Source organism: Trachurus japonicus, chromosome 1, assembly GCF_045865225.1.
Source record: "Trachurus japonicus isolate A0001 chromosome 1, Traja_1.0".
Lineage (NCBI taxonomy): Eukaryota > Metazoa > Chordata > Actinopteri > Carangiformes > Carangidae > Trachurus > Trachurus japonicus.
Genome location: NC_140907.1, coordinates 930634 through 953146, shown reverse-complemented (window position 1 = coordinate 953146; position 22513 = coordinate 930634). Strand labels below are relative to the sequence as shown.

Sequence of the window (22513 nt, the reverse complement as noted above, 5' to 3'; positions counted from 1 at the left end):
TAACGCAGAAATCCTTTAGGGGGCGACAGAAGTTACGCACTATAGCTTTAAAGGAGATATAGAATGACATTAAAGGAGACATATTATGCCTCCTTTCCACAAATTAAAATAGTTCCCAGTCTGTGACATGTTTCGGTCAAAATACCCCAAGGATCAAACATCACAGCTCTTTTCATCCTCCTAAACAGCCCTGTTCAGAACAGCTGGTTCCAGTGCCTGTCCCTTTAAATGCAAATGAACCACTGCTTGCCCCGACCCTACTGGTACCAGGTAGGGGTGGTATTATGCTAATTTGTATCCTAGTCCACAGGAAGACAACTGAGGGAACAGCTCGTAAAACCACATGAATTTCAACCTAGGGAGCCTGAAATTTTAAAAAAATTAAAAAGTGAGAATTTCCATAATATGTCCCCTTTAAAACAAACATCAGTAAAAGACTTAACAATAAAACATCAGTAGATGTGATGTATTGCACTGTATAAAAAACACCAAATAGTAATGTTAACCAGGTTAAAAGATTTTTATCAGAAAAAAAAACAATTCTCGACAGACTGAAATGATTTGTAAGCAGAATGGATGGTGCATCACACTGGGCTAACCCAGCGTCGTGGCAGCAGATGTCAGTGTCGCAGCCCTGAGCCATCAGCCAGCGACTGGTGTCCAACTGAGCTGATAACATCAACTGCTTGATGAGTAACATAGTTCCCCTGAAAAGACGACATATTGCAATGTTAATCATGCCCAGCTCACTGTGGCGTATTCACACCTGCATTAGCTTTGGATATGATATGATGTCAGAGACTGAGCAGGTCTATAAAGTATTCCTTTCCTGCTCCCGTTTCTCCCTTCACACCAGCCCATCAGTATGTACCATCCAGAGACAGGAGACGAGGGGGAAACGTAATTAAGAGTGTAAGATGGAGCCTGGTGTTAATCAGCTGTCCTGCTGCCTCCATATCGTGTCACCTCTGAGAAGATTCACAGTGACATGCGAGTACGCCTGCAGTTAAACCTCTCTGCGTCATTTCTCTCCTCTCCTCTCTCATGGTCTCGCTGACACCAGAGTGAGAAAAATTACCAGAGCTCAGAGACCCAAAAAAAAAGGAATAACGTGAAGATGAAAATGACAGACTCTCACTAATTCCTATACTAGCTCGTTGGCTGAATAAAGAGCAATATGTCCCTGCAATCAAAGATGATGTGTGAGTGGAAACACAGGGAGGAAAGGCTCCGAGTCGCTGCAGTAGAAGATGACTCTGATTAGATTAATAGTAGCTTGTGCTTGAGGATGTGTTTAGACCTTCAGCTGTCAGGGTAATTCATGCTTATTGAGAGTAAAAGCCAGTGCTCTTCATCATGAATATGGTATACAGAGTGTGTTTTGGTCTTAAATTACATCCTCTACAGACAGGTAGGAAACAGTAACTAAAGCCCCCCCCACCTCCTTCTGCTTAACACAGGCCCGTTTCCACTTGAGAATTGGTTTTTCTATATGACGTGAATATACTGCTGCCAATAAATGATTATCCCACTCTAGGGCTGCAACTAATGATTATTTTCATTATCAAATAATCTGTCGATATTTTGGTCAATAAAATGTTCAAGATTTTTGAAAAATATCAATCAGTGTTTCTCAAACCACAAGATGACGTCCTCAAATGTCTTGTTTTGTCCACAAACCAAAGAGAGACTCAAGTTTAATGTCATAAAGGAACAAAGAAATAAGAAATATTCACATTTAAGAAGCTGAAATCAGAGAATTTGGAAAAAAAATTAAAAAATTACTCAAACCGATTATTAGATTATCTAAATAGTTGACAATCAATTTAATAATTGATTATTGTGCGATGAATCAATTAATTGTTGCAGCTCTATCCCATTCACACTTTTCATGGTCTGGTGTCTGTGACCTGTGACTCCCAGACCATTACATAATTTCTTTAATTGTTTTTTATTTTTATTTATTTATTTATTTTTTTTATTCTACTTTTCAAACATCTTTACAGAGCTTCCCATGTCTGTTTTGCCTGTGTTTGGAGAGTGTACGGTCAGCTAACAGGATCCATGAAGGCTAGATAAAGTTTGTTTCTTGCGTCATTTTGACATTCTAAATTAATTTGTATCTATCACACCCACAGTGACGAGGCACTGCTTTAACAAAACTAGAGTAGTGGAGTGTAGTGATCCCCCAAAAGCCATAATGTGTGATTGCTAACTGTATGTGAAGTATGGGATCCAGTATTTTTGGATCGTACCAGTTCTATGAGTCAAAAACTTTTTTATTGTTTTTTAAATTTATTTATTGGATTTTGTGGGGTTGTTATTATCTGGAAATAACTTTTTACACAATGTTACTAAAAGGTTTTCTCAATTATGTTGTGATGACAGAACAGAGCAACTACTGTGAGGGCCTGAACATCACCATTACATACTCAGTACCATCTGCATCATGTACTTCTCCATGGAAACTGCTGCCTGTAGAGACTAGACTAGAACACTTTGACAAAACATCTACAAGATTACAGTCTGACACTGTGTCAATGTGTCATAACTCACAGAGTCTTTAATCTCTGACAATAATGTACAGGATATATTGTACAATATATTATTTGTGGCATTCTGAGCTTTTACTTTGCCCATCCAGTCTTCAGCATGGTGTGTCATTTACACCCATTATACTGTGCATTGCTTTAGTCAGCCTACATGGTTACATCCTTCTAATAATAGTTCCATTGGAGAAACAGACATTCTTTGATCATCTATTTAGCATCAATCCTGCATGTACATGTGCAGTACTGAATGATAACATGTAAAAAAAAAAAAACTGACAAAGATACATGATCACATGTTGATATTCTTTTATCCAATCAGTGTTTGTGAGATTTGCTGTAATTTCCTGTCATGTGTTGCAAGTGTGTGTCAGTAACATTCCATGGCTTCCACTCCTCTGCCTCTTTGTTATGTAGTGTGATGGAGTAAAGTCAGGGACTCGACTCAGGCTTTGTTTTTATTGCACTCTTGCTACTGTTATAAGCTGTAACCTCGAGTGCACGCTCGGTGGCTACCCAGATAGTGTTTGCTTCGCTTGACTTCCTCAAGAGCTGGCCTGAGAGACAGATGCACCATGGGAGAGAAAAAATGGGCAAAAAGGAAGTCTTAGTGGATGGTGGCATGCTCATGAAATTACAAAAATAGCCTCATGCAAATGGAGACTATTAATAACAATGTTGAAGTTATTGTCCCATAAACCAAAGACTTTGAAGAGAGGCAATTTTCCTCGTGTTTATATAAGACAATGTAGAATTCCTTTTTAATCTGCAAATATTTTTAGAGTTAGTTGAGCCTAATTAGGTGTGAGAATGAGGCTGATGTCTTACCTTACACTGTGGAGCTGTTTTCACACTGCAAACAACATCCTGGGTGTACTCCAAGGAGGATGAAACAAATGCTGAGATATTTGAACATAGTTGGACTGTAGCTGCTTTGTTCTTCTCTCCAATCATCCAGCTGCATTCAGCTCATTCAAAATGGCAGCGAGTGTTTCCACCCCAGCAGCTCAGTATCATGCTTTGCATACAGGCACTGAGCTCATAGCAGTGCAGCAAAAAAAGTAATATAAGTACATGAAATCACCTCCCAGTTTCCTTTTTGACATTGGGCACATTTCAGCGTTTTCATATCACTCATGCCAGAACATCCTTGCTTTGACAAATTATTAATCCTCTCTGAAGAAGATAGCACCGGGTTCCTCTATAGACTTTTTAGAAACTGTGCATCCGGAATAGCTGGAGCTTTCCCAGCATTTGCGGCCGCTTTACAGATGGATGGTTGTTATAGTAACGTGTCTATCTCAGCTCTTTGAAGCTGAGGTAGAATATAGTGTGCATGTGCAATGGCAGCGCCCTTAAACTTATTTTTGGGGAGGGGGATGCACGGCGGAATATGGCAGCTTTATCTCAGCGTGCTGCGGAGAAGGTTATTATCCGTCCTGTACTCCAGAGGTTCAGCTCAAGTGATAAAGAAGATACACTCACAATCTCATTCCAGCCACACTGGTCACTTGATTCATTTATCTATTGACCTTTCCCTCACTTTGTACCTTAATTCATATTGATCCTCCAGCTCTTTTTTGAATGCCATGTCACCCTCTTAAGCAGAAACCTGTGATAAAGTAATCCATGAATGAAGAGCTTTTACTCCAAGTGATCTGCCACCTGAAAAGGAAAGGGGAAAAAAAGAAGAATTTTGATGATTAGATAAAAAATATGAGTTATCCTCAGATATATTTTTACTTGTTGTAAAGCTTCCAAGTCATTGTGACTGGCTGGTGCAGGAACCAGCAACTGTGAAGAAGCCTCAATAAGACAAGTCTCATGTTTGACTTCATTAAAGGGATACGCCAACATTTTTTTTCATGTCTTGCCTCACTCCTGAGTCCATGACAAGTGGATAGACACCATCCTTTCGACTATGCGTGCAGTAACAAGGGAGATACAGGCAGAGCTGGCGCACCGCTAATTAGCTTAGCTCAAACACTGGAAGTGTATAGGTAGTGTTAGCCTGCCTGCTACCCGAGCCGAAATCAGCAGTCAAGCTGATTTCATTTTAGCTCTAAACTCTGTAAATATATCACTTTATCAACATTTCAAACATTTTTATGTTTTTAGGTGGAGGTAGGCTAACACTACCTATGCACCTCCAGCGTTTGAGCTAAGCTAATTAACGGTGTGCCAGCTCTGCCCGTACAGTATCTCCCTTGTTACTGCACACACAGTTGAAAGGATGGTGTCTATCTTCTTGTCATGGACTCGGGAGTGAGGCAAGACACGAAAAAAAATGTTGGCATATCCCTTTAAAGCAGAGTTTGCAGCTATTCTGTGCAAGCTGTGTGTAATTAGATCATGGAAATAAAAATAAAAGCATATCTTCCAAAAGTTCAACCTGAAATGCCTCTGCATATAAACTTTGTGGTTCATAGAAACACTGGCGATAGGTCAGTGCTTTAGTTGTAAAACACACAAAGTCATCTGGTCCTATAACTCTCTACAATCTCTGGACTCACCTGAAATCTCAGATGTAAATGTTACAGTAACATCACAACTAGTGCACAAACCACTCATGGTCCAAATAACACAACAGATGTCACACTCCAGCATCTGAATGAATGAACAAATTAAACACCAATATCAAAATCATCCATTTTGTGTGAACACTTTAGCCAGCACATATTACACAATTGCAACCATATATTTCACACACACAAAGAAGAAAATATCAGGGAATAGGCTGAAGCCCAAAGCTTACTTTACACTCTATGAAATTAGATTACATAGAAAATCAACTGTATAAAATAATAAACTGAAAGCAATCATTACTGTATTTTTATACATTTTCATTATTTTACATTTCAAGGCTTTCTTAAAACTCAACAAAGAACTACATGTCTTCAACTCATCACTGAGCTTATTCCACATTTTAACTCCCAAGACTGAAACACATTTGCATCTCAGAGCTGAACTAATGGTAATGTTTACATGCTCCACAGCAACAGTTATCCAGCTAGACGTATCATGGCTACTGTAACAGAAACAGACATGGGACAGTGTGTAGACATCAAGTTACTGAGCTAATTCTGAGTCAAGCTGGACCTTTTGACCCACAGAGCTTTCCATCTTTAAAGATCAAGACCAGCACTGTCGGACTGGGATAGAAACTCACCCTTGAACTTGTCCACTTGGTCAGGTCACACCAGTCCCACTGACAGAGCGTTAAAACACTTTGAGGACTTGAGCTGGTGTCTGGCTGCAGTCTCATCTCTGTCTTCAACAGAGGAGTGGTGGCTTCTTTTCCATTAGCACACAATGTCTAATAATCTGAGTGAAGAATAACAGTAGAAGGATGGATATTAAAGATGGTGTATGTCCACCAGGGGCAACTGAAAGAAGATTGTAAACACAAACACTGACACATTATCACCTTAAAAGGAAATCGGGATCCATTTATGTCAAGGTGAAAACAGCAGGGAAAAAGTTGATGCGGATGGAGTTGTGGGAAAAAACATGAAAAACAAGACAATTGTTTGAAATAGACAAACAAACATTGTAGAACTAAGATGAGGAGAATATATAATGTTTAAACAAGGGTCACTTATAATAGAGATGTCCTTGTGGTAGTCCCACAAGACTTTATTAGTCCTTATGTCAGTATACAACTGTCTGCCCCTGCCCACTTTAATAGGTCAAACATAACAGACAAGAAAAACAATAGGTGAACAAGTAAAAGTAAAAAAATATAGTAGGAAAGGAGGGAGGCACATTACATGAGAGATAATTGTAAAAGTGTAAGAAAAAAGGAAGGAAGGAGAGGAAGAGAGAGACAAGCCTGGATAAAAAGAGATAAAAGGGCTTCAGATGGGAGGAATCCTCAAAGTTGGTAAAGTGATGGTGGGGGGAGATGTGACTGGTGAGGAAGAAGGGAACAAGGGAGGAAGATGAGATGGAAAGAAGGAGGGAGAACTGATTCAGATAGAGGGAGATGGAGGGAGCTGCAAAGGAGTGAACTAATTAGTGATGTCCAGAGTGTCCACCCTGGTGTGGCCTTAGAGGGACTACAACACAGGCAGCCAGAGCATCCACTGGTATTTAAGTTCCCACCTGGACGGCCTGAATCTCTGATCTATTGGTGATTAAAGGCAACATTCAAAGCAATGAGAGCTTCTCCTTCCCTTTGCCTGAGAGGCAGCTCCATCCATTCAAGGCTAAAGGAGACTATTCCAACTTATGTCCTGTTGACACGTGCATGATGTCTCTGTGTCCAGTACATGTACTGCTCACACTGGTCATATTGACCTTAAATGCATCATGGTGAATAACAGGAGAAGCATTTCAACATGACCACAGTCTAACACCCATAACTCTCACCTATAGCTCTCCAAGTGCAAATCCTCGCATTATTAAAGGTTGACATGAAGGCTTGACATTATTGTATTTGTGGGACACCAGGTCCAGATGGCTCCAGGCTTCCTGCCACTGTGTATGAAGCACAAACTGTGGGACATGCCAGGTGACTGCACATGTACTTGGAGGATGGTGGTGGTGGTGCTGCTGCTGCCGCTGCTGTGGACATCTCAGAAGTTGAGTCTGGGTGGATCTTGCCAGAGGACGTTCTGTCTTAGGCACTCCTGGTCATGTTGTAGGTGTCTCTGCAGGCTGCTGGCCTCTCATGTGGTTTGTCGTTAAATAAACTTTATTGTGCTTAATGTGACGATAATTAAAAGATTGAAAAGGCTTGGATTATTCCAATGTACCTCAGCTGCTTATTTCACTGGATTAAAAGGTTACATAGAAAAGTAAAAGGCTATGTAGACAAACCTGTTGGGGACCCCATTGAACCCTCTAAAAGACCCTTTAGAGGGTTCAATGGGGTCCCAAACTTTTCCTTTATTTTTAATTTAATTTAATTTTTTTTTTTTTTTTTTTTTTTGGGGGGGGGATTATTTATTTGTTTGTTTGTTTATTAACCACTTTTTCTAGAATTTTCAAAAATCTTTTTTTAGAGAGTTTTTCCATTTTTTTTCCTAGAATTGTTTTTGAGAAATGTTACCACTTTTTTAAAAAAAAATCTTTTTAGAAATCGTACCACTTTTTTTTCCAGAAATTTCGCACCAATATTTCAACAAATTCACACCATTGGCCCTAATTTGAACCTACACTGACTAAAAAAGTAATGTTCATCAGTCTCAGAACAAGTATCTCTGGTGTTTGCTTCAAAGTTTTGTCCAATGGGGTTCTGTGTACTACTTTGTGTCAATTTAGGGGTCCTTGATGTAAAAAAAAAAAAAAAAAAAAAGTTAAGTTAGTGAAGTTAAAAAACAGAACAATGAGTGAAAAGAAGGTGAGGTGTGGAGCTTTAATCCTCCAAGAATAAAGGTTATCTGCAGCTGTGTTGTGTATTACATTCTTATATCTGCTGTGTTGACCAACCTGTCCACCAAAACGATGAAGTGGCAGATCGATGCCATGGAGCCATGGAGCCCAGCCTTCTTAGTTGATAGCAGGAACACAAAGACATGCCTCGGGTGCAGCTCTCTATTCTCTCCCTCTTTCAATGCAACTCTCTATTTGTGATCCATACAATTATCTGAGAACATGTCTCTGTGTATTTATCCACTAAATCATTAAGTCAGTATAGGTTTATTTTTCACCCTCAGTCACACCAAAATAATGTGAAAGGCTTCAGTGTTTTCCAGCCTTGCCTCGGTGTCACACCCGGTTGACATTACGTCTCATAAACAGCTCGCGCAAATTGACAAAGTAATTGCTCAGCTGTTGACATGCTACTGAGAGACGGAGAAGCTTAATCACTTGGAGATAATGATCAGTTCCAGCTGCCATTTTAGTGTCGACTATCCTGACGTTTGTTTGCAGACGACTAAAAGCTTGTTTGCAGTTGTGTGTGAGCATGTCAATACTGGAGTAGCATGACATTTCACAATCAAAGGCACAGAGAGCTCTTTTGTTCCGAGCCGAGCGTGGAAAAGTGGACGTCTTTGAAACTGTTGGAGCTAAAACACAGTCTGACTGAGGAGCCGTGTTTGACAAGGTCTTTGTGCCGTGGATGAGGATTCAACTGTTACATCTTTCTCTTTTCTTTTTTTTTTCCCGACTTTGATCAGACACTTTGATGCCACCAGAGCCTTTGTACGGGGTGAAATGAATTATGAGGTGGGATTAATTAACCAAAATGATATAAGCTCTGCACACAGGAATCTGTTAATCAGTTTGGTCTCATTGTCCTTCTTCTTTCATTATGTGTGTCTTTGAAAAAGTTCAATTCGATGTGATTGACGGCGTGATTCAAAGATGGCCGTCAGTGCTCTGTGAGCGTCTGCATTGTTAACACATTCATCCACTGCTGCTACTCAAGTTTCATTTCACAGCGTGGCTCCTCTGCCTTACAGTGCTATCCAGGGGTCCAGTGGTGAGGGGACGCGGGGGGGGGGGGGACGCCATCCGTCCACCCGTCCACCCGTCCACTGTCTTCAGCATGTTCAAACAAAAAACAAAATCTAAAGCAATGGACAGGATATGACAGCCTGCCTGATTAACCATTTCTCCATTGGTTTGGCTCATTTCTTGAAACAGAAGGCTACTCTTACTGTAAAATCCTTTTTTTCAACTGTATTCTGTTAGCTATAGCTAGACAAAAAAACTAGTAGAGTAACCACTGTCAATGAAGGACTGGCATTTTGACTTGCGGTACTTACGAAATGCAAAACGGAGGATGTATGTCGGGTAAACTGACTATTTATATGAGAAAGGAATTTGTGAGTGAACTGTTTTGGGAGAGATATGAGCTTTTTCTAGTGATCTATGGTGTTGTGCTGAACTGTAAGACTGTTTCACCAAATGATCTTAGAGTTTTGAGATTGTAATTTCAATTTCAATTCAACTCGGGGCTGTATTTCCTATACCGTTTTAGGTCTAAAGGAAGGAATCTGAAGATTTTCCATTGCACCAAGAAGTTTGTTTACTTCAAGCAAGCCGACATTTTGTAAAACTAATTCAAAGTCTTGCGGAGTCATGCACGAGACCCAAGTTAACACGCTCGGTGTGTTTACGTACAGTCGGAAGCTCCTGTTTCTGTCATAAACACAGGAATATCAACTCTTGACTTGCTTGAAGTAAATAAACTTCTCTCTGCATGTTTGAGTAGCCATCTGACGCTGTCTGTGGAAAATCCGCTCCATTCATCACTGCCGTGGCGATGCGGGGACAGACACAGCTACTACTGTTGTTGTATTGTGTCATTGATTCCTAATGCTTTGGCAACATAGTTCTTTTAACTGTCATGCCAATAAAGCGAATTTGAATTTACTGCAAAACAGGAGCAATTAAACTGAAAATCTTCAGATTCCTTCTTTTAGACATAAAATGTTAGGAAAATAAAGGCCCGAGTTGAATTTGCCCGGGATTGTCCTTTAAGGTCATGATCACAATTAAACTGCAAGTCTGCAAATAGACACATTCTCTCTCTCTCTCTCTCAGACAAGGCAGTATTGCTAATGAGTTATGAGCTGGCTCTCTGTTTGACTGAGGACAGTGTGGCACATTTAGTTATGCTAATAATATGTTTTCTCCACTGTTGGTTAATTGCTGAGGCAACAAGGCTAATGCCAGCGCAGTGTGACTGACATTTTGATTCTGAAATTGCAACTCAGATGAGGATTCAGAGAAGGAGAGACACCCTTTATTTTTTTGTATGCTGCTGTCTTGTCCAACAAAGACCAAGAGCAGCTGTGAGCAAGCATGATGATAAACAGTCCGTATTCTTTTCCAAAAGCCTGAGGCTTTTCATTTAGGTCTGAGGCTTAAATATATATGTTAGAGACACTGGTGAAGATTTTATTTCGGGGGATGAGAAGTAGTTTCTCTGTGTTTCAGCTGCTTTTTCCAACGTTGAATTTCAAATTCAGATTGTCATGTGGGGAAGATGACTCATGCTTGTGTGTCGCCCCCCCCGAGCAGGCCAGACCACACATCTCTGACGGTGCACACATGCAGGCACATGCACTCTGCCCATGTCTGCACATTTGCACCTAAATACACACATTAACACACTTGTTTTCTAGACGCATGACAAGAATCCATTCACTTGTTATTCAGTGTGGCTGCATCATGTGTCTGCCTGGCGCTGCAGTCCTTTGCTTTAGCCTGAACCATATGTTGACAGTTTTAGTTAGGAGGATCCCTTGGGCGTGTGGCACATCTTCCCACAAGAACCATCCCAGCGCTCCCTGGTGAGCAGCTGACTTGTTGACAGGGCTTGTGGGTATAAATCCGGCTCAGCCAGAGGTGGAAAGGTCCTGGAAGTCTGCAGGCCTTTAGAGCTGCATGCGGGGAGGTCGAAGGCCTTTCAGGACACTGCTTCTTTTTCCAATATGTACACAGATTCATTTTCCTCTTATCTAACCCCCTGATTGCTGATCCGCAGTCAGAAGAGTCAAGGGCGCACCTCCTGCATCTCCTCCCAGCCAAGTGACTCAAGTCAAGCTTGTCAGTTTTGCTTTAAACAAGCATTGTGGGGAAGGGGAATGCTAACGAGAGACGTGGATGCTAATGAGGGAGAGCAGCAGTCATTTAGTCAGGAGAGGCAGAGAGGAGAGCAAACAACACATGGACTGATGGATGAAAATAGCATCTATTATATAAAAGGATATTTCCCCTGGTGAGGTCAGGTCAAGTGTGAGACGGATGCTAAGTAATTGTGTGTGTGTGTGTGTGTGTGTGCGCACTTAAAAGTTCATGTTTTCAACTAATATTTTCACACACCTCTGACTACACCCTGTGACCCAGAGCTGAACAACAGATGGCCCAGTGTAGTAAACAGTGTTTTTCTCCCTAGTTAAGTGTGTTACCTCTTCACTCTCTGGCCACTTCCTACCTGCAGCTGCCTCTTTGTGCAACACATTTGTGATCCTGGGCTCTGGAGTGGCGTATCACAGCTCTGCCCTACAAAGGCAAAGTGCAGTATCTGCATTTTTTTGACCAATCAAAAGCGTGGCATATTCTCTTCAATCTGGTAGAATTTGATAATGGTACTGCAAAAATTTCCAGAGTTATTGGGCTTTTTATTTTGCTGTCCATCCAAAAAAGCACTGTGAAACCTCTATAATTCCATTGGAGTAAAACCAAGGCAAAGTGCAGTATCTGCCATAAAATGGTTAAAATTGGTCAGAAAGGCAAACTAGTAAAACAGTCCACTTTTATCTAATCAATTATACAGCTCTGGAAAAAATAAGAGACCACTTTTTTCAATACCAACACAAAAACAAACTCATTCTACTTAATGAGACACTGATGAGGTCATCACCTGAACCACATCTGATTTTATAGGGCGATTATAAAAACCACTGCTGGGATTAAACATTGATATTATCCCACAAAAACTGATTTATAAACTCTTCCTGAGTTAAAATATTCTTGCTTTGTTCTTTAGGAATAAATATGAACATGTTTTCTTTGCATTGTTATTATTCAAGGTCTGAAAAGACTTGATATTTTTTGTAATTTAGACTAGTTTAGTCATTTTCAGTCAGTAAAAACTCTAAATGACGATATTTTTATTTCAGTTTTGGGATAAATGTTGTCGGTAGTTGATAGAATAAAACAAAAATGTTTTAATTTAATTTTACTCAAACACATACCTATAAATAGTAAAACCAGAGAAACTGATCATTTTGGGAGTGGTCTCTTATTTTTTTCCAGAGCTGTAAACTTGGAAGTTATTCATAATTAAACTTAAACCTGACGATGAAAAACACAAAAAGCTGTTTTTATCAGTTTGGCATTTTTACAGATACTGCACTTTGCCTTTGTAGGGCAGAGCTGACCACTGATCCCGTCACGGTGGACTACCCATGTCTTGTGATTTGTGTCTTATCAAAGCGTCCGTCTGCTGATTATCTCTCCAAAAAGCAGGGAGACCAAAAGATGTCACCGCAGATGTTGTTGGATCAGACTCTCCCACAGCAGCACGCTCCACCGAGAAGAGAAACTCAAGTTTCAAAGTGGCATACGCAGTGTTTGTTACGCTGCGCTAATTATGCAAAGTACTACCTCCCAGCATGCTAATCTATTACTCCTAGAGCCTTGAAGTGTTTTCCCAAATGGTGTTGAGAATTCAATTTACCGTCAGTACAATTATTTTGTTACAGACCTTGAGAAGTATGTAATTTCTTTGGTTTAGACAGAATAAACATATAATTGAGCTCATTCTATCATCCTCAGTGTGTGTGTGTGTGTGTGTGTGTGTGTGTGTGTGTGTGTGTGTGTGGGGAGAGTGACACAGGTCAACAGGCAGGTTACAGATGCAGATGTGCAGTTTCTACACTGTAAAAGACATACATGTATTTTAAAGGGATATTTCAACATTTTGGCAAATTTGTCCATTGCCACAATCCCTATTGTTTTAGGAGTAGGGTCATTACCTTTCTTTGTTGGTGCAAGCTGTTTTTAGATCGGTGGGGCAGAGATGTGAGCTGCTCAGAGCTACGCTACGGAGGCTCATGGTGTTTCCGGCTTTCCCCCATCAAACTAAATAATACACAATCCAACAACTCCAAAACACTCTGGTGGACAAGTTGTGAGCTGCACATTCACCACACTATGAGATAATAACGGAATGTTACAAGACAGAGTTGTTTTGGAGGCAAATGCATAACCGGAACTGGAAATACCATGAGCCTCCGTAGCGTAGCTCTGAGCAGCTCACGTCTCTGCCCCGCCGATCGACAAACAGCTTGCACCGACAATTAAAGTTAATGAACCTACTGCTAGTACTATAGGGATTATGGCAATGCGCAAATTTGCCAAAAGTGTTGAAATATCCCTTTAATTGTGACACAGGTACAGGAAGTGTGGACAAGTGTGCTTGGTTGAAATTCTCCACCTAATTGAACAAGGACGGTGTTTCCATCCACTAGCAGCCTGGTCAGATGATCCACTGGATCACTTCAATGTAAAGGAGAAATCCCTGACCTGAGCTCCTTCCTGATATGTGAGCTCCTTATCCTGACTTTAAAAGAACACTTTGACATTTTGAGGATCACCTCTTCTTGCTGAGAGACAGACTGTTCCACCTGTTGTTGGATACCTGTCGGTTTTCCCACACACTGTCTGCTCACTGAACAGCCAACAACAGAGAGATTGATTTAGATTTTCAGCATTACAGCACCAGACATAGCAACACGTCATCAAACTCATATCAGCCTGCTGCACGCACTTAAACATGCACACAAACATCTCGACAGTCATCTAAATAATAGGCTATAAACTAAATACTATTGTATATCCCGGAGAAACGTGCAGTTAACGTCAACAGAACCAAAGGATTCCCTCATTCAGCAGCATCATCAGAGAACATATTGCCTTAACTAATTAAAGATGGTAATTACAATACACAGCAGCAAGGCCAAACCAAGCTGCTATACAATAAACAATCCAGAAGCCACATGAGACGATGAAATCAAACAGAGTTCTGTATTCAGTCCCATCAAACTTTCATCACGACCTCTGCATCAGTTTCAACACCATGATAGACGTTCATCTGGGCTCCACATCTGCAGCGTGCTGCATTAGGCATTAAGCTCCATATACTCCCCTTTTATCTCCGCATCTCCTCTTGAATAAAGACGTGTAACATTAAATAAACATTAAGTCAGACAGGGTCCCATGCTGCCACCATTTTATTTTCAGATGTTTTTTAGATGTTTTAAAAAAAAAAGCAGAACACACGTTTCCTTCAGGGTCATGGCTGCTGCTGCCACTGCCAAGGAAAATTCACTTGAGGAAGATTCTGGTGTTTGCATGGAGTCAGAGCAGTTAAATGAAAGTGATATTTTGTGATGTTTGATGCTAGTCAACATCCCGCTGATGTGTCACATTTTGTGGTTTGATTGCAAATGTACTAATGGTTCAACTCCCTCTTGTTGCAGGTGATCCTCATCCTAACCAAGCTGTATGACTTCCATATTGGCAGCGTCACTGAAAGCACTCTTTGGAGGTGAGTACAAAGGAGATTTATTATATCCTTTGACTTTAATGGTGATCAGATTGTCAGACCCGTAGAATTAGTCTTGTACGATGATACTCATGTTGTTCTATTGGGATTTAATTTAATTTTAATTTATTGGTTTATTTGACAGGGACAGTGCAAAACTGATCAACAGAATAAAAAAAAAACTGCAGGTGTGCCAGAGTTAGACAGTAAGGCTCAATTTCATCCGTTGTCCCTGGCCAGATGTTACAGGTGACCTAAGAACCAAAAAAGGGGAACAATTAAAGCTCCAGTATGTAACTTACAAACCAACCGGATGTCATTTTACTCGACGAGAGAAAGACGGTAAAACGTGGGTCAGGTAAACAATATGACATCACCATGACAACATATTGTCACGCCTGTATTGTTTTGCCTCGTGCTGGCGGACCACTTGTTTACATAGAGGCTTGTTTATCCTGTTACATGCAGCGTCTGTTGTCTGTCTGACTTCTGCCCGATTTCACGTGAATGCAACATCAAGACTACGTTCAGATATGCAACCGCACCGCTAGATGGGGGGAATTCCTACACATTATACCTTTTAAGCAATGGATTAAAATACAGCTGAACTTACATATCAATTTATCTAATAAAAGCTCATAACACATAATGGCATAACAACAGCTCATGATGGCAGGTGACAGGCAACACTGGCATGCAGACAAGGAAATAAAAGTACAGCTAAAAACACATAGCACATAGAGCTATGACATTAGCACAAACAGTAACCGACATTAAAAAACAGGACATGCTATGGCAAACATTGGAAAACAGGACATGGTCGTGTACATAAGACAGTAACAGACATGACAAAGCATAATGTGGTTCACGTGATTAGTGGGTACATGATTGATTATTGATTAACCACTGTCTGATGTTTCAGAAACTGCCAGTAAAGTTTATTTTCCACTGAAGGACAAACTTTAAACAAATGCAGTTTCTATTCCGTCCACTCATTCATTTTCTTGTATAACTTCAAACCGTCCGTCTCTTTTCCCACCTGTCTGTACTCTGTCCTTAGCTGCTCCTCTGCTACTGTGAACAGAATGTGCTGGTGTCATGCGCGGTCAGACAAGCCTCTCCGGGTGGAGGATGCTTGCCATGCTCTTGTTTTGGTGTATCGTCTGATGTACCTTGCTTCCTCCCCCCTCCTGGGAAGACGATAAACACGTGTACTCATGCACATACACACTTGTGAAACAATAAACATGCTGGTAAAGAGTAGAAATACACCGGCAGAAGGATGGGTGACACCCTGGGTAACATCTATCTATCTATCTATCTATCTATCTATCTATCTATCTATCTATCTATCTATCTATCTATCTATCTATCTATCTATCTATCTATCTATCTATCTATCTATTAGGGTTGTTCGGTATACCGGTACTAGAGTGGTACCGGGGTACTGACGCATTTAAAACGGTACTATACTGCGCTTAGATGGGACCGGTACTTTCATTTTGCGCCGCCGGCAGCGGTGACGTCGCCGCGTGAAGTCGCCGCATTGTAATTTGAGCCGCGGCGAGCGAGTGAGCGAGTCACAAACGAAGCAAGGTGCTTTTTTTTATTACCGTTACAGCGCCGCCTGTCCATGTGCCTGTGTTTATGTGTGACTGTGTGTGTGCGTGTGTGCGAGCCGTGCGCGAGAGAGACGGGCCGCCACAGACTCGTTAATTAATGCAAACAGCTGGTTGATAAGTCCGTTTTTACCGCGGATCACCACTGGCATGCTCTCTGTCTCTGTCTCTCTCTCTCTCTCTCTCTCTCTCTCTCTCCCTCTCTCTGTGAGTGAGTGAGTGAACAGCGCTACGCGGAGATGAATTAACGGAGCGATATTGCGTTGATGGGGGGGGCTTGGTCTTGATTCTGTGGCGCTGCATATGGGAAACAATAGGTGTGTGTTTGTGTAAAATGAACGTTTGTGTTTCATTCTATAAACTACTGAGAACAATTTCTCCCAAAAATTACAACTGGTCAAAATAACAAAAAAAGATGCAGTGTTTTCAGACCTCAAATAACGCAGTTGATAATCATTTTTAAACAGACCACTAATGATTTAATTTAGGAAGAGTTCAGTAGGCTACTGATGCTTATGTTATAGTTCTAAGATTTTCTATTAAAATAAAGTCAATAATGACATTTTTTGTGTTCTCTTTTTATTTGGAAAAGTACCGAAAAGTATCGAAAAGTATCGAAAAACATTTTGGTACCGATACCGGTACCAAAATGTTGGTATCGTGACAACACTACTATCTATCTATCTATCTATCTATCTGTCTATCTATCTGTCTGTCTGTCTGTCTGTCTGTCTGTCTGTCTGTCTGTCTCTTTCTATATATCCATCTCACTCTCTGTCTTTCTTTCTACCCCCTCTCTGTCTTTTTCTTTCTTTCTTTCTTTCTTTCTTTCTTTCTTTCTTTCTTTCTTTCTTTCTTTCTTTCTTTCTTTCCCCCTCTCTCTCACTCTGTCTCTTTCTATATATCCATCCCCATCTCTCTGTCTTTCTTTCTACCCCTCTCTCTGTCTTTTTACTTACTTACTCTTTCTTTCTACCCCTTTATCTGTCTTTTTACTTCATTCTTTCTCTCTTCTGTATTTCTTTCTATCTACCTCATCTCTCTGTTTTACTGTAATACGTCTTTCTTTCTACCCCCTCTGCGTCTTTTTACTTCTTGCTTTCTTTCTTTCTACCCCTCTCTATCTATCTATCTATCTATCTATCTATCTATCTATCTATCTATCTATCTATCTATCTATCTATCTATCTATCTATCTATCTATCTATCTATCTATCTATCTATCTATCTATCTATCTATCTATCTATCTATCTATCTATCTATCTATCTATCTATCTAATAATGTTGTGTTCAGCTGTTTGATAGATGGCACTTTGAGTTGGGTTTATTATACTAAATAAATAAATAAATGAATTGATTAAATAAACAGTAACAATCAAATCCACTGCATCAGTGGTTTCTAACGTACATTATACAATGTGAATTAGTGGCACAGCGGTGCAGTAAGGATATAACAGGTTTAGCTCATCATAGTCATCACAGTAACAGACCTTAATGCAGAACAGTAACATCTACTGTTGTATTTATAATATCTCTACCTTTATAAAATATTTGCATTATTCCACCAAAATTGTCCACTTGCAATTCAGAGCCAGTGAATAATAATAATTGTTTTAATACTTGGATTTTTCAAAAATCCATATTCCTAGTGTTTGAGCTGAATTATGTGACTCAAGCTCAAATAAAGAGGCTACAGTAATTATAGTAAATAATTAGATATGTCTACGAAATGAATAAAAACATACTGCATCAGCATGAATTTTCTGACTTTTGTGCAAATATATCATAAATAGCTGTAAATATAGCCCAATGTGAATCTGTATAAAGAAACCAGACCACTCAGATGAACAAGTTAGATTTATTTCTAGAAACCCATAGCATTATGTTTGACATTTCTAATCCTTTCTTGTTACAATTCTAAATGTATTTGGACTTTGACTTTCTGAGAGAGAGTGCAGTGTGATGTCAAAGGCATTGAGATTTTTAACAAGGAGAATGTCAGGATTTTCTTTGACAATTTCAAGAGGGTGTTAGGGTGACAGTCGCAGGGACCAGGGGACATTTGGAATATGGATGTAACTGGTGTGAAATCAGCCTGAATGGTGGCCAGGCGCGGGTTGAAACAGCGAGGTTCACTGACCTTCAGTGAAAGGCGTATACCCTCATGACACCAGCGTGTGTAGGCTCAACAACGAGGAGCAATATTCTCCACTACTTTATCTTCCCATGGGTGAACTCACTGCAATCACCTCCTGACCACCTGACAGCAGAGAAGGAGCACAACACACACCGCATGGCTGCATGAAGGAAACACGCTGTCCTCACTCAGGCTGTGGTGTGTTCCTCCCCGCCTCCCACCGATGGGCGAAGTTTTGCCAGAGAAATTGGCACAATTACGCTCACATAGGCTGCAACCTTTGGACAGAGGCGTTTATGGACCACTGGATATTATGTTAGTGTCGGATGCCTGGATGTGGAACAACTGAGGGAGAACAATCAGCGTCTATGACGTCCTAGGATTGTGGCAAACATACCCAATATTCACACACACACACACACACACACACACACACACACACACACACACACACACACACACACACTTTGGGGTGACAGAGGTTCAGCCTTACAACAAGGGTGTGTTTTAAAACACAAAACAAACCTTTACAGGCTCCAGCACTTTTTTTATGCTTAAAGGGATACGCCAACATTTTTTTTTTTCGTGTCTTGCCTCACTCCCGAGTCCATGACCAGCAGATAGACACCATCCTTTCCACTGTGCGTGCAGTAACAAGGGAGATACGGGCAGAGCTGGCGCACCGTTAATTAGCTTAGCTCAAACTCTGGAAGTGTATAGGTAGTGTTAGCCTGCCTGCTACCCAAGCCGAAATCTGCAATCAGAAGCTTTTTTCATTTTAGCTCTAAACTCTGTAAATGTATCACTTTATCAACATTTCAAACATTTCTAGGCGAGAAAGTAGCCGTTTAGATCAGCAGTGTGTCGTTAATTTGTCTAAATACCAGCTGTTTACAATTTTGTTCGCACGAATTTGGCGCTACTCAAGCTAGCCATTGTGACCAACACACACATTAAGGTTTTTATTTTACTTAATTGTTTGTCTCTTTCGTCAGTAGATTTCTTCTAAATTCCCTAAAAGTTAACATGCTACTGTGACATACTGTGCTGTTCCTGTGACCCATCTCATTGTAAAGCTCTCTCTCTCCTGAACAATTATGTAGGCTCCAACAATTGTCACGTCCTCTGTAACAACCAATTTACATTAACAATCTATGGAATTTTACAGTACAAGTCTTCAAAGGCCTTTTTCTCAAAATGCGTTTCTCCACTTCCACTTTTATTCCCGTCTATATTCTGAAGGTTTTTACAGAGGGGTTTGTTGATATATCATTCACACAACATTTTATTACTAAAAAAGAGATTTTTTAGGGCTGGTGACAGTATTTTCTCATTTATAAGTGATAAAATGAGATATCCCAAATCTTCTGACTCTAATGTGACTCTAATAAACTGTTTTGTTTATGTGTTCATGGCGCCTGGAGTCTCTGGTCTGTCCACGACGAATTTCTCCCAAGGGAGACAATAAAGACAAACTAACTAACTAACTAACTAACTAACTAAAACAATTCTGAAAGGAGCTTTATCCATTGTTCAGATTTCAATTATGGAAATGTATGCAAATTAGTGCATATTTCATTAGATATTGCCTCATTTACATATTTAAACATACAATTTGACAAAAAGTATAATACAAAACACATTTGTCTTAATGTAAGTGATAAACTTGGGAAATGTCATGGTGATATCTGTTAGTTAATATTTTACCCTATTAATTATTTTACCCTATTAATTTGTATTTTTTCTATAGTTGCGAAATAAATACTGAAACAGAAAGAAAAAAAAAAGTTTAATTTAATGTGGAATTTAAATTTAAAAAAACAATCCAAACATAAGTTTGCTTCTTATTTTATTTGTTAAAAAATCAAATGTGATTGGATAACTCTACCCATGAAACGAGCATGCAATTTTGAACTACACTTTTTTTTTTAGAAACTGAGATATAGTTCAGAGTGTGGAAAGTGTGACAAGATGGCCGTGCCACATCCTTTGAGTGTTTGGTTTCCTTTCTTTCTGTCTCTGAGGTTTTTCACTTGACAGTCTTTTAAAGCACAAAACATTTGCAGTTTTCAAGTTAGCTTACTTTGCCCGGCTTGAAGTGGTAGTTTGACAATGATAAGTGGTGCCAAAGCAGCTGCTAGCCATTTTTGACATTTAGACAGCTACTGTGTAATTTGAACCCTCAGGCAAAAACACAGAAGTGTTTTGGTGTTTGAATAGGTGCAAAGAAAACGCAGTCCCAGCTGATAAACTTGCAGTAACACGGAGCACAGCCGCTCAAGCTGCAATTTGGATCATACAATAGTTTGGTTCCACTATTTTAAACTGTTAGAAGATTGTTTGTGCCTCAGTTACTGTATCTGCATCACTAAACTGCATGCATGTGGAACATTTCTGATCAAATGTAAACTTTAAATTTAGCCTCAAAGTGTGGGAACTTTGTGCACTGAGCACTTCAGTTTTCTGTTGTATATCCCTACACACCACTACAAACCTATTTATGAACGTCCCTCTGCAAACTCCAAATCTTTTTGCCTTTAATTTGAGTCCATGAAGGGACTCAACAGTGTGTCAAAGTTGAAATCAGTTCACTTTGATGATTGCTTTGATGATCCCTATAGTCCATGTTGCATAAGCGTCCCCGGAGACATCCACCACAGATGGCACAGAGAGGACATGCTGTAGCCTGCAGGTGAGGTGAAAACCCTCGTAATTCAAACTGAGCGGAGCTGTAAGTTGCCTTTCTCACACTCCGACTGATGTTCAGTGCCGTTCTTTATGAGGTTGGAAATTTCGGAGTTGGCGTTTTAAAAGGCTCATATTTTACACCTGTGTTTTATTTGAGGGGTTGATGAGATGTTTTTAGTTTAGAGAATCAAAAACTATCTCAGTGTAGTTGACCTCTCCTCTCAGGCTCCTCTCTGGAGCTGTAGTATCAACAGGTCGCTGACAGTGAGGGAGCTGGTATACTGTTTGACTTATAATGTAAGTGTAGTGGGAAAGCCTTGTCTCTTTGTATTGGAGCAGCAGCATGGATTCAGTTGGCAGCACTAGGGCCCATAAAAAAAAAACAACACACACAACTTAAAGGGATATGCTAACATTTCTTTTTCGTGTCTTGCCTCACTCCCGAGTCCATGACAAGCAGATAGACACCATCCTTTCGACTGTGCGTGCAGTAACAAGGGAGAGCTCGTATTGCCCGTAATTAGCTTAAACGCTGGAACTGCATAGGTAGTGTTAAGGGGTGTTCACACCAAACGCGATGCCGCGTTGTCGCGCGTCGAGATTACATGTAAAGTCAATGCTTAGACGCAACGTGCGAGTTGAAAATATTGAACTTTTGCGGCGACATCGCGTGGCGCTGTGCCGCGACAGCCTATCAGCGTTGAGATTCTGACACAACAATAAACTGCTACTCACCGGAGACAGATGGACAGGCACTCCGCAGCTGAAATGGAACCTGTAACTTTAGTTGGTGTCCTGCCTGGAGATCCTGGCACCAACCCTAGCTAGCAAGTCCTCAAACTGAGCAACAGTCAGCCTGAAGTACCGCTGGAGGCAGCCATCGTCCATGACACCAGAAGTACAACAGCCGGCGGCCGCGGCGTGATACCGAAGCGGAGTTTTTTTTTACCTGCTACACCAGGACCAAAGGATCAGCTTCACCTCGTCCATTGTCAAGCCTACGGTAAAATGAGTGCACTTTATGTGTCTCAACACATTTTTACATCCGTCCTGTTAGCTGGATTGACAGTAGAGGGGAGGGCAGGGGGGACGCGATGACGCAAATTTACACAAAACAGTCACGCGTCAAAACACGAGCGATAGCGCAACGGATTCTCATTTGTCGCGCGACAAAATCGCGTTCATCGTGTTTGGTGTGAACACCCCTTTAGCCTGCCTCCACCTAAAGTCATCAGAGAAACTCTTCAGCAACTCTAAACGGAAACCGGCGGGCCGATCTTCGTCTCAGAGCTGACAAAACTCACCGGTAAGGCATCTTGATCGGTGATCGGTTGATTTTATTGTTACTGCACGCACAACCGAAAGGATGGTGTCTATCTGCTTGTCATGGACTCGGGAGTGAGGCAAGACACGAAAAAAAAAATGTTGGCATATCCCTTTTAATCAACAATGGCAACATTGTTTTGGAAGTAGCTAAAATAGTGAGAAAACATCAGTGCCTGCAATAAT

The 22513-nt window shown here is 40.6% G+C and overlaps 1 protein-coding gene and 1 long non-coding RNA gene across 2 annotated transcripts in view; both read left to right on the top strand.

Moving 5' to 3' along the window:
* The window catches only part of LOC146991054 (uncharacterized), a 607823-nt gene that overhangs the window by 383051 nt on the left and 202259 nt on the right, over positions 1 to 22513 (top strand). The gene's annotated exons all lie outside the window — the stretch shown is intronic.
* sorcs3a (sortilin related VPS10 domain containing receptor 3a) overlaps positions 1 to 22513 on the top strand; it is a 272255-nt gene that overhangs the window by 97845 nt on the left and 151897 nt on the right. The window contains exon 2 of the mRNA XM_085792439.1: positions 14495 to 14562. Within this exon, the coding sequence (XP_085648565.1) occupies positions 14495 to 14562 (68 nt within the window). The remainder of the gene's footprint in view (positions 1 to 14494; positions 14563 to 22513) is intronic.